The sequence below is a fragment of the Xyrauchen texanus genome, chromosome 35, assembly GCF_025860055.1.
Source record: "Xyrauchen texanus isolate HMW12.3.18 chromosome 35, RBS_HiC_50CHRs, whole genome shotgun sequence".
NCBI lineage: Eukaryota > Metazoa > Chordata > Actinopteri > Cypriniformes > Catostomidae > Xyrauchen > Xyrauchen texanus.
This window is the reverse complement of record NC_068310.1, coordinates 39,341,240-39,359,167: the sequence shown is the minus strand read 5'-3', so window position 1 is coordinate 39,359,167 and position 17,928 is coordinate 39,341,240. Positions and strand designations below refer to the sequence as shown.

At 39.6% G+C, this 17,928-nt stretch overlaps 2 protein-coding genes across 2 annotated transcripts in view; both read right to left on the bottom strand.

Annotated features, from left to right (window-relative positions):
- LOC127628797 (uncharacterized) overlaps positions 1–17,484 on the bottom strand; it is a 29,619-nt gene extending 12,135 nt beyond the window's left edge. The window contains exons 1-2 of the mRNA XM_052105692.1: positions 16,554–17,484; positions 14,213–15,098 (exon numbers count right to left, since the gene is read on the bottom strand). Coding sequence (XP_051961652.1) covers positions 14,213–15,098; positions 16,554–16,578 — 911 coding nt within the window. The 5' untranslated portion in view covers positions 16,579–17,484. The remainder of the gene's footprint in view (positions 1–14,212; positions 15,099–16,553) is intronic.
- Positions 8,926–14,335, bottom strand: LOC127628799 (uncharacterized). Its single transcript, XM_052105695.1, has 4 exons — positions 13,411–14,335; positions 13,004–13,117; positions 12,869–12,916; positions 8,926–9,675 (listed from the first exon to the last, which is right to left on the bottom strand). The coding sequence occupies exons 1-3, from the start codon at positions 13,871–13,873 to the stop codon at positions 12,870–12,872; spliced, it is 624 nt and encodes a 207-aa protein (XP_051961655.1). The 5' UTR covers positions 13,874–14,335; the 3' UTR covers positions 8,926–9,675; position 12,869.
- Positions 17,485–17,928: the final 444 nt, after the last annotated feature.

Here is a 17,928-nt window from a genome sequence, read left to right as displayed (position 1 = left end):
ATCGGGGAACGGAAGTAACGTTAGTAACCATGATGTTTTGTATGTGTGTATTGAGAAATTTGTGTGTGTGTGTGTGGGGGGGGGAGGGGGGCATGTTTATGTGGTTTACGAGGACAATTTTTTAGGTTACCAACTGGTAATTACAAGGGTATGATGCTATAAATGTGGTTTATGGGGACATTTCTAGTGTCCATAATTTAAATAGCTTAAAAAACATATTAAACGATGTTTCATTGAAAATGTAAAAATGCAGTATAGGTTTAGGGGTTATGTTAGGTTTAGAGGATAGAATCTATAGTTTGTACAGTATAAAAACCATTATGTCTATGGAAAGTCCTCATAATGATAGGTAGACCAACGTGTGTGTGCGTGTGTGTGTGTGTATGCATGTGTGTGTGTTTGTGTGTATGTGTGTGTGTGTGTGTGTGTGTTTGTGTGTGTGTGTGTGTGTGTGTGTGTGTGTGTGTGCGTGTGTGTGTGTGTGCGTGTGTGTGTGTGTATGTGTGTGTGTGTGTGTGTGCGTGTGTGTGTGTGTGTGTGTATGTGTGTGTGTATGTGTGTGTGTGTGTTTGTGTGTAAAAACAACATTATGTATACAAACTGGCATTTAAAGGGTTAAAATCCTGAAAATCAATGAATATTTGGTAGTTATGATCAGGAATGAAACTAATTGAAAGAACTAAAATAATATTAATATAATATTATTATGGCAGTTTTTTACGCAGACATTTTTGTCCTCTAAGGACCTCTGAGTAACTTTTTTTTAATTGACGCACATGGGTTAATATTTGAGCAGAGTGAATGCAGGAAATTGTGTGGAGTCAATTGAGAAGTGAATGTCTATATTTGAATTCAAGAGTGTAATACAGGATTACAGGCTTGTTACTGTCACCAGTTCTGTTGTATTTAGCCAGATATTCCAATACATTTCTTATTATAATAACAGATAAAATTTGATCTTGCATAATTCATCAGCACAGTGTACATTGTCAAATAGGTCAGTTACACGGGACAGTAGTGTGTAAATGCAGTAGACAACCCCATCTTGACGGTAAATAGTACAGACTGCGGTAATAATTACTTTACAGACATACGTCTGGAAAAATAATCCTGTCCAAATAGGTTTAGCTTTAGAGGGTAAAACCCCCTTTTGCAATGTATTTTAAATGTATTTGAGCATCATTTCAGTGCGTGTAAGGGAAAGAACGATTTGTGTGGATCTGTCATAACAAGATTTGCCACAGTGGCTATTCTGACATAATTTAAACAAATGAAAATGTAAAACTGCCCTAACAAGAACAATAATGTACTAGGAAATATTTTGAGTGAAGTATGCAGTCCTAAGGCCATTCACTAGATTCCTTTTTACTTGTATAATAAATGTAGCATGTGTATGAATGCTTACCAGGAGGAAGGAGCGGACCTGCATCAAAGTCAAAATGAGAACACACAAGTTAGTTTTCTAGATAAAATTGTAGTGCAAATGAAAACTGTGATTTTACTGATGTGGGGAACTGCAAATGTATCAAAAAGTGCAAAAAGTGCAAATTTATAATATTTCATACTTACTACGTGAATCAGAATCTTCATTTTGTTCTGAAGAAAATACTGATAAAGTGTTACACAAGAATCATGCTTTAACATGCAGACAATGTTTGAACTGAACAACACAGACACAGTAATTACAGGAATACATACATTTAATAAATAGCATTCGCATGTTATCAAAACCATAAACTAATTTCATCTGACTTTGTGGTTCACAAATAAAACACAGATCAATAAAAGAACATTACCTCCTCTTTGTTGTCTCTGCGCCATGTTGTTAATGTATCAAATTTGATGTTGAAGTCACTGAGGTCAATATAAGCAGTTAAAACTGAAACAGCAGGCACTAAATATTCCTGTAAAACAAGATTGGAGGTCAATTCACCCTTAAAACAGACAGAAAAATAAGTGTTATTTAACTGTTCACACCGTAGACCTGTTATCTAATTTCGAACGGAAATACTAACCACAAAGACAAAGAGAAACAGGAAGTTGAACATGTACAGGTTCAAAGTAATGTGTGAAAGCAGTTCATAATAGAACTGAACTGATTGGATTAAAGAGACAGTAGAGAGAATAACAACCGTGGAAAAGAAACATTTTAATAAATCAGAATCAGAATGTTGTATTTCCATGTTTTATGGGGACTTTCCATAGACATAATGGTTTTTATACTGTACAAACTTTATATTCTATCCCCTAAACCTAACCCTACCCCTAAACCTAACCCTCACAGAAAACTTTCTGCATTTTTACATTTTCAAAAAACATAATTTAGTATGATTTATAAGCTGTTTTCCTCACGGGGACCGACAAAATGTCCCCACAAGGTCAAACATTTCGGGTTTTACTATCCTTATGGGGACATTTGGTCCCCACAAAGTGATAAATACACGCTTTCACACACACACACACACACACACACACACACACACACACACACACACACACACACACACACACACACACACACACACACACACACACACACACACACACACACACACACACACACACACACACACACACACACACCACATTGTGGAGTGGTGGTGGTGTAGTGGGCTAAAGCACTGAACTGATAAGCAGAAGGTTGCTGGTTCGAGCCCCACAGCCAACACCATTGTGTCCTTGAGTAAGGCACTTAACTCCAGGTTGCTCCGGGGGGATTGTCCCTGTAATAAGTGCACTGTAAGTCGCTTTGGATAAAAGCATCTGCCAAATGCATAAATATAAAATATACACACACACACACACACACACACACACACAATCTCGGGTTTCTTTGGGACAGGGATGATGGTGGAGCATTTGAAGCAGATGGGAACTTCACAGTGCTCCAGTGATGTGTTGAAAAACTGTGTGAAGATGAGGGCCAGCTGGTTAGATCATGATTTTAGACAAGTGGGTGAAACACCATCTGGGCCCTGTGCTTTCATTGTCTTCTGTTTCTGGAAGACCTGGCACACATCTTTTTCACAGAGGAGGAGGGGAGTGGCAGGAGGTGTTGGTGTTGTGTGAAGTGAAGGTCAGAGCAGCTGTGGGTCGTGAGACTGGGCTTTCCAAATCTAGAGTAAAACACATTCAAGTCATCGGCCAGTTGTTGACTCCCTCAGCGGCCTAATATAGTGGCCTAATAACTATATCCCAATATTTGTGGCCCAAGTAATTTCATAAATACACAAACATTTGTGGTTTGTTTTTGATTTTTCAAAGAGCCATTTTCTTCCACATTAATTGCCATAAAGAAAACAGATAAGATCAGTCCTGTTGTCACTGTCAAAGACATTGTCAACTTATAACTGTGAATACAATCATCAACCATGGATGAGTGCGTTTCTCTCAAGCAGTTCCCAGTCTTTTCAGATGCCTTCAAATTATTTGATAAATGAAATCACGATCATCCTGGATAAAAACAAGTTTCTCTTCTCAAGAGCTCTTGAAGCACCAAGCATCTCCTTTTCCTGACTTTAATTTCTTTTCACATGCATCAGAGTATCCAGCATCCAACATTTAAAAGTGTCCATGTCTTTCTTTAGGTTGCTCTTAGTGACTGGTTTTCTATCAAATCATCTACTTCTTGTGTATGCTGTTATTTTGTTTGCTATATACTCTTTAGATTATTTTCAGTGAGTGTGAACTTTTTTCTTTATTCAGTCATGAGAGGCTCCAGGGGTGGAGCCGATGGGGCTGAGGACCAATTTCTACATTCCCGCTCTGGCTTTCTGCAGCTCCAAATCCAAATGCTAACCTGTTAGAATTAAATAAAAGAAGGATTGCATTTTTTTTTTAATGACAGTACTCTGTGCTAATGGTGGGTGTTATACTAGTTGCAATGTTCCCCGATCTCACTATAGAAACAAGCAACTTGCCTCAACAAGATAAGTTATTAAATTTTTTTCAGTGTGGCCGATTGATCTGCATAGAAATGGTAACAAGCGTAGTTTACATCCTATATAAAAGAATGTATTTTGTTTTATAAATGTATCATTAACATGAACTATTTCCCCCCAAATAAATCTCCACTTTCACTTTACATCTGAATGTCACATGTGGTGCCTGTTTAGTTTCACTTTCGCATCTGAAAGTGAAACTTTATGTGGAGATTAAGAGTAAAAAAGGACTTAAATATTGATCTGTTTCTCACCCACACTTACCATATCACTTTTAAAGACATGGAATGAACCACATGAGTCTTATGGATTACTTTTATATTTCCTTTATGTGCTTTTTGGATTGTATTGACCTACAGAGCTCAATATTCTTCTAAATCTTTGTTTGTGTTCAGCAGATGAAAGAAAGTCAAACACATCTGGGATGGCATGAATCAGCATGAAAAGTTTGTATATACCAAATGTATGCCACTGCAGACCTGTAGTCATCGAACGTTGTGTTCACATGCTTGCAATGACAATATATAGCAAACATTTTAACCACAAACTACTGAACACTGTGAAGGCAGTTAGTTATTGAGCGGACTGAAATACTGAGAGGCCGTAATGCATTAATTAAGTAGGCATGGACAAAAATGCTTCCTAAGCTTTTCATAACATAAAATATATCAACTAGTCAAGTCAAGTCCATTTTATTTGTATAGCGCCTTTCACAACACACATCGTTTCAAAGCAGCTTTACAGAAGATCAGCATTAACAGACGATAAAACTGTAATGTCTATAAAGTCGATTAATCATCATTGTGTAATTTAGATAAACTAAGATTTTTAATAGTGTTTAAAAATAATTAAATGATAATTGTATTAATAACCCCAGTGAGCAAGCTGTAGGCGACTGTGGCAAGGAACACAAAACTCCATAAGATGTAGATTAATGGAGAAAAATAACCTTGGGAGAAACCAGACTCACTGTGGGGGCCAGTTCCCCTCTGACTAACCCCACCCTAACCCTAAACCAGACTCACTGTGGGGGCCAGTTCCCCTCTGACTAACCCCACCCTAACCCTAAACCAGACTCACTGTGGGGGCCAGTTCCCCTCTGGCTAACCCCACCCTAACCCTAAACCAGACTCACTGTGGGGGCCAGTTCCCCTCTGACTAACCCCACCCTAACCCTAAACCAGACTCACTGTGGGGGCCAGTTCCCCTCTGACTAACCCCACACTAACCCTAAACCAGACTCACTGTGGGGGCCAGTTCCCCTCTGACTAACCCCACCCTAACCCTAAACCAGACTCACTGTGGGGGCCAGTTCCCCTCTGACTAACCCCACCCTAACCCTAAACCAGACTCACTGTGGGGGCCAGTTCCCCTCTGGCTAACATTATGAATGTAATGTAAATATTATGTTTAGGTAAAATCATGGTTTAAAATGATTAAACTAAGTGTTAAGGGTCAGTGATGAAACATCGATTGTGTTTGAACTGTAAGATTAATGACCAAAGTCTTTGAAGTCCATCTTGATTAACTGCAGAAGTTCACATAGATGCAATTGTCCTTGTTAATTGGCTGATGAAGGCTTTTGTTGGCAATAGTTAGTCTAAGCATTTAATTTCAAGATCGTAGTCCATAAATAGACCGTGGTGATGCGGGTTGGAGTTGGCATCATGTCATCCTCTGAAGTCTGTCATAATAGACTGAAGTGATGTTTGGCACCGGCTGCATTTAGTCATCATCATTCTGCGACATGTAGCAGTGGAGTCCAACATGAAGCAGGAATGGTGCTGGATCCAGCCGGTTCTGGTGACCTCAGGATAGGAGTCCCGAGGTTGAGACAGGGAAACAAATAAAAAGATGTAAGCGTAGATGCCATTTAATTTATTGCAGAGTTACAGATCATGCTCATTGTTTCTGGTTTCTGGTTCCAGCAGACCCAACTAAAGCAGCCTAGTTGTGGGTTGGAGGATAAATTAGGTGTATGCCTGGCTAAATAGATGAGTCTTTAGTCTAGACTTAAACTGAGAGAGTGTGTCTGCATCTCGAACAGTGTTTGGGAGACCATTCCATAGTTTAGGAGCCTAATATGAAAAGGATCTTCCTCCTTTAGTGGATTTTGATATTCTAGGAAATATTAATAGGCCAGAATTTTGCGATCTTAATGAACGTGTTGGAATATAGCGTGTTAGAAGATCACTTAAGTACTGCGGAGCTAGACCATTCAAAGCTTTGTACGTAGTAAACAGAATTTTAAAATCAATACGGAATTTAACAGGTATCCAATGTAACGATGATAAAATGGGGCTAATATGATCCTATTTCTTGGTTCTCGTCAGCACTCTGGCTGCTGCATTTTGAACCAATTGAAGTTTATTTATTGATCTTGCTGGACATCCTCCCAGTAATGCATTACAATAATCTAGTCTTGAGGTCATGAATGCATGAATTAGTTTTTAGGCATCAGCAACCGAGAGCATATGCCTTAATTTAGCAATATTTCTTAGGTGGAAGAATGCTGTTCTACAAACATTTGTAATTTGATTTTCAAAGGTGTGTGTGTGTGTGTGTGTGTGTGTGTGTGTGTGTGTGTGTGCGTGCGTTTTTGTGATATACCAGGACAATTTTGTAAGTTACAAACTGGTAATTACAAGGTTATTATGCTATAAATGTGCTTTATGAGGACATAGACTAGTGTCCCCATATTTCAAATCGCTTAAAAATCATACTAAACAATGTTTTATTGAAAATGTAAAAATGCAGAAAGTTTCCTGTGAGGGTTAGGTTTAGGGGTTATGTTAGGTTTAGAGGATAGAATCTATAGTTTGCACGGTATAAAAATCATTATGTCTATGGAAAGTCCTCATAAGGATAGGAAAACAAACATGAGTGTGTGTGTGTGTGTTTTTTGGTCCAATAATTAGAACCTCTGTTTTGTCAGAATTGAGTAGAAGGAAATTTCTGGCCATCCAATCTTTTATTTCATTGATACACTCTGCTAATTTTGAGAATTGTGAAATCTCATCAGGTTTTGAAGAAATATAAAGTTGTGTATCTTCAGCATAGCAGTGGAAACTTATTCCACGATTCCTCATAATATCTCCCAGGGGAAGCATATACATGGAGAAAAGCAGAGGCCCTAAAAACTGATCCCTGTGGCACTCCATATTTTACTTTTGTTTGGTTTGACAATTCCTCATTTACATAGACAAAGTGGTAGCGGTCTGCTAAATATGACCTAAACCATGCTAATGCAACTCCACAAATTCCAACATAATTCTCCAGCCTATTCAAGAGAATGTTGTGATCTATCGTGTCGAATGCAGCACTAAGATCTAAAAGCACTAGAAGAGAAATGCAGCCGCGATCAGATGATAAGAGCAAGTCATTTGTAACTCTGATAAGTGCAGTCTCTGTACTGTGATGAGGCCTAAATCCTGATTGAAATTCTTCATATATACTATTTCTCTGTAGAAATGAACATATTTGGGAGGATACTACCTTTTCTAGTATTTTTGACATAAACAGGAGATTTGAAATCGGTCTATAATTAGCAAGTTCTCCAGGATTAAGTTGTGGCTTCTTAATTAGCTGTTTGATAATTGCCATTTTAAAGTTTCTTGGGACATGTCCTAAGCATAGCGAGGAGTTAATGATATTAAGAAGAGGTTCTGATATTACAGGAGATACCTCTTTTAAGAGCTTAGTTGGTATAGGATCTAACAAACAAGTTGTGGCTTTTGATGTTTCGATAAGTTTTGTTAGCTCTTCATGACCTATGATAGCGAAGGATTGAAGTTGCACATGAGGGAAATTATTCGACACTGTTTTCTGAGGTGCTATGACAGATGATTGCATAATTCCAATTTTATTTTTGATTATTTCAATTTTGTCTGTAAAGAAATTCATGAAGTCATTACTCTTGAGCTGTGACGTAATATCTGGTTCGGTTGAGGCTTTATTCCTAATCAATTTAGCCACAGTACTGAATAAACATCTAGGATTGTTGTGGTTATTTTCTATGAGTTTACTAAAATATGCTGACCTGGCAGCTTTGAGTGCGTGTTTGTAGCTACAGACACTATCCTTCCATGCACCATGAAATACTTCTAATTTTGTATTTTTCCACATGCGCTCCATTTTCCGAGCTGCTCTCTTGAGAGCATGAGTGTGATCATTGTACCATGGTGCAGGGCTTATTTCTTTAATTTTCTTTAATCGAAGTGGGGCGACAACATCAAGGGTGCTAGAGAAGACTGCATTTAAATTTTTTGTTATTTCATCAAGTTCTTCTGGGCTTTGGGGTTTCTTGAGTATATGAGATAGATCTGGAAGAGTATTAGTGAAGCTATCTTTAGTGGTCGAAAGAATAGTTCTACCTGAACGATAGCGTGGTGTAGATTGAGTAACATTAGCTGATTGCAGCATGCAAGAGACGAGGTAATGATCCGAGATGTCATCGCTCTGCTGCAGAATTTCTATATTATCAACATCAACTCCATATGAAAGAATTAAATCTAGCGTATGATTATGGCGATGAGTTGGTCCCGTTACATTTTGTCTGACTCCAAGACAGTTGAGAATATCGATAAATGCTAATCCCAGTGTATCATTGTCATTATCTATGTGAATGTTGAAGTCACCAACAATTAAGGCTCTATCTACAGTAACTACAAGATCTGATAAAAAATGTGCAAATTCACTAAGGAAATTTGAATAAGGCCCGGGTGATCTATACACTGTAGCAAGGGTAAAGGACGACAGAGAATTTTTATTTATATTTGACGGTGTCATATTAAGCATTATTAGTTCAAAAGACTTACATTTATATACTGTCCTCTGAGTAACACCAAAAACTTCACTGTAAATTGTAGCAACACCTCCTCCTCGACCCTTCAGACGAGGCTCATGTTTATAACAATAACCTGGGGGAGTAGATTCATTTAAACTAATATATTCATCCGGTTTAAGCCAGGTTTCAGTCAAACAGAGCGCAGTCAAGCTTTAGGAAAAGTAGGCAGTTACACTACAAGCAACTAACACAAAGGAGCTAACTGACATTGAATCTGTTGAAGGAAGGAAATCTTTAATAATCTAACAATCCATAAATACAGTAGTGGCTCGTGACCACAGATATAGCTGGACAAGATCTTGTACTAAGTGTTATAAGTTGTGTATATGCACTGGGAGGGTTTACATAATTCAACTTGTTCACTCTATCATTTAAACACAAAGTGTTTCAAAGTCCTTACATGATTCTGCCACAAGGGTTATGCTAATAAGAATGCTTTATTGCTGAAGAACAAAATCTGAATAAGATGTTGTTTTATAATACGAAATTATAACATTATATGTTCTTGAAGAACACTAGGGAGGAGAGGGACAGAAAGTTATGGAAAAAAAACATCTAAATGCTATTTTCATGTTTGCACAGTACTAAAACATAAAATGCTTAATAATGATAATAATAATCCTTCAAATTGTACAGTTGTAAAGTAGTAAACAGGTTCATGGTAGTAAATGCCCCACATAGTTTGACATGCCTTGAAACAGCCCTGGTCAGGGGATCTACTTCCATCAGACAAAAACAGAAAAAGAAATATTTCAATATATTTCAAAGAAATATTTCAGAGCTTAGCATAAGTAGAAGAATGGACATTCACTATCGAAATTTCCATGACTTGAAAATCCCAATTCTGGAATTCCTTGACGTCTTCGGTTTTTCATGTCCATGGAAACCCTGTAAACAAAGTCTCCTTTTAACCATTTTTGTGTTTCTATTTATATATACAGTATATAGACAAATAGATAGACAGAGAGGAATAACATAGAACATGGTGCAAACAATCAGGACAGAAGTCAACAGGCAGACTCCAAAGATAAAGAAACAAATAAGAACAAGCCTATGTATCAATAAATCACTAGCAGTCCGTTGAGTTTTGATGACCGTAATAACAGAGGTGTATAGTAATGAATTACAAATACTTTGTTACTGTACATAAGTTTTAATATTTGTACTTTACTTAAGTATAAATATTTCTTTGGACTTTTACTGTCACTTCAATACATTTTAATGAGAAAATTGATACTTTTACTCAATACATTTTTCAGACCTAGCTTTCCTACGAGCAGGAGCTCCCCTAGGCCAGGTCCCCAGGCACGTCGAGGTTACGATAGATGCCTCCCAGCATGGCTGGGGTGCCATGTGCAAAGGGCACTCAGTCGTCAGCCCTTGGACCGGCCCGCAACTACGTTGGCACGTCAACTGCCTCAAGTTGCTGGCAGTACTATTTGCCCTGAGGAGGCTATTACCGTTGATCCGGGGCAAGCATGTGTTGATCCAGACCGACAACACAGCGACGATTGCGTACATCAGCCACCAAGGCGACCTACACTCTCGTCGAATGTCACAACTCGCCCGTCGTCTCCTCCTTTGGAGTCCACAGCGGCTCAAGTCGCTGCGAACCACCCATATCCCGGGCCTCCTCAACAACACAGCGGACACGCTGTCGCGACAGGTTACACTCCTTACACAGGAGAGAGTGGAGACTTCACCCTCAGGTGTTCCAGCTGATCTGGAGTCGATTCAGCCAAGCCCAGGTAGACCTGTTCTCTTCCCCAGAATCCTCCCACTGCCCACTTTGGTACTCTCTGACCGAGGCTCGCCTCGGCACAGATACCCTGGCACACAGCTGGCCCCTGGGGCTGCGCAAGTATGCGTTCCCCCCAGTGAGCCTACTTGCACAGATGTTGTGCAAGGTCAGGGAGGACGAGGAGCAGATCTTCTTAGTGGCCCCTTATTGGCCCTCCCGGATTTGGATCTCGGACCTTATGCTCCTCACGACAGCCCTCCCCCTGACAAATTCTCCTGAGGAAGGACCTTCTTCCTCAGGGACGGGGCACCATCTGGCACCCGTGACCAAACCTCTGGATGGGACGTGGAAGAATTAAGTGGCCTATCCCCCGCAGTGGTAGACACGATCACTCAGGCCAGGGCCCCCTCAACGAGGCGCCCTTATGGCCTGAAGTGGTGTCTGTTCACTCAGTGGTGGACCCCCAGAGATGTGCAGTAGGGTCAGTGCTTTCCTTTCTGCAGGAAATGTTGGAGGGACGGTTGTCCCCCTCCACCTTGAAAGTGTATGTTGCCACTATATCGGTGCATCACAATGCAGTGGACAGTAAGTATTAAGGAAGCACGAATTGATCATCAGGTTCCTGAGAGGCAAAAGCAGGTTTAAACCCCCCCAGGCCGTGCCTCTTCCCTTCTGGGACCTCTCCGTGGACCTTCGGGGAGCTCCCTTTGAGCCCCTTGAGTCAGCAGAGCTAAATGCACTCTCTCCGATGGCGCTCACCTCCATCAAGAGGGAAGGGAACCAGCAGGCATTCTCTGTCAGCAAACTGTGCCTAGAGTTCGGTCCGGCTTACTCTCACGTCATCCTGAGACCCAGACCAGGCTACGTGCCCAAGGTTCCGACAACCCCTTTCAGGGATCAGGTGGTGAAACTGAAAACGCTGCCCAAGGAGGAGGCAGACCCAGCTTTGGCGTTGCTGTGTCCGGTGCGCACACTTTGCATCTACTTGGATCACATGCAGAACTTTAGAAGCTCCGAGCAGCTCTTTGTGGACTTTGCTTGGTGGACAGCGGAAGGAAGCGCTGTCTCCAAACAGAGGATTTCTCACTGGGTCGTCGATGCCATCACTATGGCATACCAAGTACAGCACATGCCTCCCCTGCTGTCCCCTGCTGGCCTACGAGCCCATTCTACCAGGGGTTTTGCGGCTTCTTGGACGTTCCCACGACACCTCTCTAGCAGACATATGTAGAGCTGTGGGCTGGGCAACACCTAACACAAGTTTTTATAACCTCAGGTTTGAGCCAGTTTTGTCCCGTGTGTTATCAGGTGACACAAACAGGTAAATTCGGGTCAGCTGGCCGGGTGTATCGCTTGTGCATAGCGCCTATCCCCTCCCTTGAGGCAAAGACGTGCACTCTTTCCCCAGTTGCGTTCGCAAGGAGTGTGAACCCTGGACGTTATTCCTCCCTAGCCTAGTGGCCGACGAGTCTTCGGAGACACCCCCCAGCTTGGACCATATATATGGCCCCCAGCCGAATGATTTCGTTCCCTTTTTTGGGGAGACAATAGAGAGAAGGCCACGGCTGGGCCAGCCAGTCCTTATACTTCTGAGCAGTTAGCCATTCCCCAAAGTGCAGGGGACCGCTTCATGCCTACCAGTGTGTTGGGGGTAGTTATGCGACGGCTTGCTGCACTGGCTACAAGACACACAGAGGTCTGACCATCTCGCACCACCAGTCTGCGTAACTCGGTTCAGCTCTTGTGCCGTTTTCCATTGGGACCCCTAGTGTCTACTCATCGACACAACTTTGAGTGAGTGACAGATAGGGAATGTCTCGGTTACTGATGTAACCTCCATTCCCTGATGGAAGGAACGAGACATTGTGTCCCTCCTGCCACAACACTGAACCAACCGCTGAAATGGCCAGGTCTTTGGCTCGGCTCCTCAGTCGATACCTGATGTGCACTTGCAGCATCACTCCCTTTATACCCATATGCTTTACCCATACTCTCCGGGGGAGTGGCATGCAAATTCCACACGCCAATTTTCATTGGCCTTTTCTCAAGATCAGAGATGTCTGGGCTCCCAAGGAGCAACCCCTAGTGTCAACTCATCGACACAATGTCTCGTTCCTTCCATCAGCGAACGGAGGTTACATCAGTAACCGAGATGTGGTATACATAAATGATCAACATGATATAATAAATGATCTGTGGGGTATTTTGAGCTGAAATTTCACAGACACATTCTGGGGACACTTGAGACTTAAATGACATCTTGTGAAAAGGGTGAAATCATCGTTTTCTCATGAGCTACTTTAACTTTTACTTGTGTCAGTTTTCATGAAGGTATCTCACCTCAGATCATCCAGAGGGTATCAAAAGGTCCATGTTCACTTTCGGACACTAATGAAAAGGAACACAAAAATACTATTGTAGGTCACATGGATAATTATGATTGTCAAAACATTAGAATAAAGAATGATTTCTCACTGTTAGGGATGTCAAAGTCCTTGCTGCAGACAGATGCGGTGCCACTTAACCTACTGTCATCTTTATCTTCCTCGCTGCTCTTTATCTTTCCCTTTCTTACACTTTTGTATTCGCCTTCAGATAAAATTATTATAACAAAAAGTTATGCGCATAGCATATGACAGGCTTTCTTCCAGTATTCTATAATATAGAATATAATATTCTATATTTCTTATTGAAAATAGATGAACAGGTATTTTTTATAAAGTTTTTATAAGTTTCTTCACAGAAGAAATGCGTCTTTAGACGTTTCTTAAAACTGGAGTTTGAAAGATCATTCCACCAGAAAGTGAAAACAGTAAAAGATATTTTGGGTTCATTGAAAATTATACGCATCTGAATGTTCTGGATAATTTGCAGATACTTACGAGAGAAAGGACACTCCATTCTGATTTTTATCTCATGTTTTGAATCAACTCGAACTGTCTTTGCCATTTCTCTCTCTCTGGGCTTCAGCTCCTTCTCTCTTCTTTCCAGATCTGTTTCTCTTCTAGCCAGGTCTTTCTCTACCTGATTAATATCTGTTTCTTTTCTAGTGAAATCTGTCTCCACCTGTGTGATGTGATGTGTGTCTCCGTCCTCTGCCTCTCCTGGTTTCTGTTCCTGATGTTTCTCTTTTGCCATGAAATGTTTTAGTTTTTTTTGAAGTTTCTCAATATCCTTTTTATACTGACTCTCACGACGAATGTAATCATCAACTATGGATGCGTACATGTCTCTCAAACATCTCTCTGTCTCTTTAGAAGCTTCCAACTTTTTATTCAACTCCCCAGTATCGGTTTTAAGTTGATTCTCACAACGAATGTAATCATCAAGCATGGATTTGTACATGTCTCTCAAACGGCTCTCTGTCTCTTTAGAAGCCTCCAACTTTTATTCAACTCATCAACAACTGATGAAAAGATGTTTCTCAAGGTCTCACTGTCTTTACAAGCCTTTAATTCTTTAATTAACGGACTGTCACAAGCACTTGAAGCACCTGTTTCCTCCTGCTTGATATCTTTACTTTTTATCAGAGTATCCATCATCAAACATTTCAAAGTGTCCATGTCTTTCTTTAGATTATTCTCAGTGAGTGTGAACTTTTCTTTCAAAGCATTTACTTCTTGTGCATGCCGTTCATCTTTCTCGTCCATTTCTTTATTTAGATTATTCACAGTGAGTGTGAACCTTTCTGTTAATTCAGTCACAACTTGTGCATGCTGTTGTTTCATGTCTGCAGTTTCTTTCTTTAGATCGTTTTCAGTGAGTGTGAACCTTTCTTTCAATTCAGTCATCTCTTGTGCATGCCGTTCATCTTTTTCTGCCATTTCTTTCTTTAGATTATTCTCAGTGAGTGTGAACCTTTCTGTTAATTCAGTCATCTCTTGTGCATGCTGTTGTTTTATGTCTCTAATCTCATTCCTTAGTGGTTTCTCTGTTTCTTGTCTTATTTCAGCCATTTTGTCCTTTTTCCATGATGAAAATGATTTTTTCATGAGGGTTTCATATGATTTCTGAATAAAGAACTTGCATTTGTTTTTATGAATCATTCTTTCAGTGTGTCTGAACAGAGTCTCAACACTCTGGTCAGTGTCTTCCAAAGTATGAAACCTGTTCACATTTCTGATGGAACTGACCCGTTCTGCATTATTTTGTCCAATATACAGAACCACAACATAGTTTAAGGCCTCTTTGCTGAACACTTTTGCGATTTCTTTTAATAGATAATTTGCCTTTCCAGTCGCTTGTTGGCTGTCAGTCACTAACAGAAAGGCATGAGGTCCAGGAAAGACCTGTGATGCACAATCTAACATCTCATCCTTGATAGATTCAACTCCTGAGGAGAGGAAAAACAATGATGCCAAACGATTCATCCATGAGGAAGGTGTTTTCACCACAGAGATCTTTCTTCTTGATACTCGACCCTTTCTGTGCTCAAATAATCCAGAATTAACGGGTTCTCCTCTTCCTCTGAGGATGATGTCACAGGCTCGATCCATAAGACCTTTTTTAGCTCCGAGTAGAATAAATCTGAACTCTTCAATGAATTCTGCTTTATGTGTGAATGTTTCATCTGTTAAAATAAGATAAAACTGTATCATATGTGTATAAATGTAGACTCATGCACATATCTCATGTCATCTTATATTTATCATAATTTATCATAAAAAGAAACCTTTTAAACATATTAAGCTGTATACTTATAATTACGTTTATAGTACCATCTGTCACGAACGCCGGTGAAGGCGCCTTCTCAATCGGCCACCAGAGATCTGACTCACCCGAGTATTGACTTTTAGACTACATTTCCCATAAGCTCGCATACCTGGCCCGATTACACCACAGCTGTTTCAGATCACTGTCACTCTATTTAAACCACATCTGCTTGTACATTCATTGCGAAGTCTTGTTTGCCCTGGCTACATTACTGAGCACTTACCTCTATGATTACTGACCTACTGTGTATTGACCTTGCCTTGTACCTTCGTTTACGTCTGTTTGCCGCCTTCCCTTCTTGAATTAACGCCTGTCTCTTTACTTTTTGCTGTCTGCTGCCTGCCCTGATCTTCTGCCTGTCTGACCATGATACTGCCTAACTGTGATATGCCTGTTTGCTTGTCCATTGAACCTAGCCTGTATTAATCTGAGTCTGCATTCTTCAATAAAACCGCTTATGGATCCCAACCAGCCTGAGTGTGCGTTACACCATCAATGGCCAGAATATAAAGAGCTGAAAAAGGGACACTTGCAGTGGACTAGTGAATTAATTGTTTATTGAATTTATCCTTAATGAATAAATTCATAAGGAATTAACCACATCATTATTCTATATACTATTACGATATTACAGTATGATGTCTTATACAGAGAGGTTCACGTCATTTGTGTGATATAGTACCTCATGTATCACGCAGTCTTGAGGAAAACCCTTTTTGTAATGTATTTTAAGGAACTTGAGCATCATTTTAATGCATGTGAGGGAGATGCCAATTCTCCCACAAGATTTGCCACATGCACACATGTGGTTATTTTCAAAAAATGTAAACAATAAAAGTATCTTAAAATTGAAACCTAAAAAAAAATCATGTTTAAAACTATCCTAATTAGAACAATAATGTCATTTTGACAATAACTGGACATACTATAGAGTGAAATATTATGCCGTTTTAATTCACTTTATCCAGATTATTATTTACTTGTATCAGATAAAATAAATAAATAAATACAGGAAGAACATGTAGCAGGAAGAACATGTAGCACATGTAAATAAATGCCTATCAAATACATATCGAATTCATACTTCCATAAATCAGAATCTTCATTTTGTTCAGATGAAAATACAAATAAAACGTGTTACTTGGGACCACATGATCTATTGCATGAAATAATCATTATATAAACTCAGACAAAGTCATTACAGGAATACATACATTTAATAAATAGCATTTGCACATTATCAAAACCATAAACTAATTTCATCTGACTTTGTGGTTCATAAATAAAACACAGATCAATAAAAGGACATTACCTCCTCTTTGTTGTCTCTGCGCCATGTTGTTAATGTATGAAATTTGATGTTGAAGTCACTGAGGTCAATATAAGCAGTTAAAACTGAAACAGCAGACACTAAATATTCCTGTAAAACATGATTGGAGGTCAATTCACCCTTAATACAGAAGAAAGGTTTGTGTTATCCAGCCGTGTTCACTCTGTAGACCTTTCAAATCTAACAAGAATGATTAAAACGGAAATACTAACCACAAAGGAAAGAAGAAAAGGAAAGGGAAATTGAAAATAAACATCATGAACATGTTCAAAATCACGTGATACTAGAACTGAAGTGATCAGACTGAAGTAGCAAGAGACCGTAGAGAGAATAACAACTGTGGAAGAGAAACATGTTTATGGTGGAAGTGATGAAATGCACACACAGAATAAAAGAGCTCATGTTGGAGATAGAAATGTCTTATAGATGCAGTGATTTTTGCTAATTGCTAAACTTTTAAACAGAAATTATTGTAGTAGTATTATTGTAAAATATGTATAAAATGAGATGAAGTCCAGACCAATCATGTGAGTCCTGGAGAAAAAGCTGCTTTACTCTACATATGGTGTTGGGCATATGAGTGCCACCATGTTTAGGCAACATGAGCACACGGGATGTCTTCCTGTTGTTTCCGTAGCTCTCAGGACACACTTTGAGGGACATCTCTGGATTTACACAACATGTGATGTTGAGTGAGGGCTTGTTTGATTCAGGATCGCCTGCTGTAAGTTGTAATATATATTTTTCTACATGATGTTTATTTTACAGGAAGTAATAAACCAAAATGTGATGGAAAGTCTGTATATCATTATTTTGCTAAATACATTTGGATTTCACACGCTAATACTCACTGTTGTTTGGTCTATGAATGTAACAAATTTGCTTGTTATATTCTACTAATCAAGACCTTTCCAAAGATATATAACACATGGCTGTGTGATCTTTTCAACTGGTTGTCGTTATATGATTTTTATTGGAAATTTGCATTTGTTTTGTTCAACGGAACATTTTTAATTTATCAGCATATTTAAAAGCAGTATTTTAGAATTGGTCAGATGAGCTATATTCATTGTAAAGATAAGAGTCTAAGCTTTAAAACGACACCTAATTTGTGCAGATTAAGCAAGTGGTTGTTGAGTAATACCACAATATGTTTTTTTCAGTGATCAGCGCCCCCTAGAGGGCTTGGTATTGGGTCGCTCCAGGTTTAAGAGGTTAACAAGGTAAATGGTTTGCACTTATATAGCACTTTTTTTTAACCTTAGATGTTACCAAAGCACTTTACACTGTGTCCCAGTCACCCATTCACACACACATCCACCAATGGTGGCAGAGCTGCCATGCAAGTGCCAGCCTG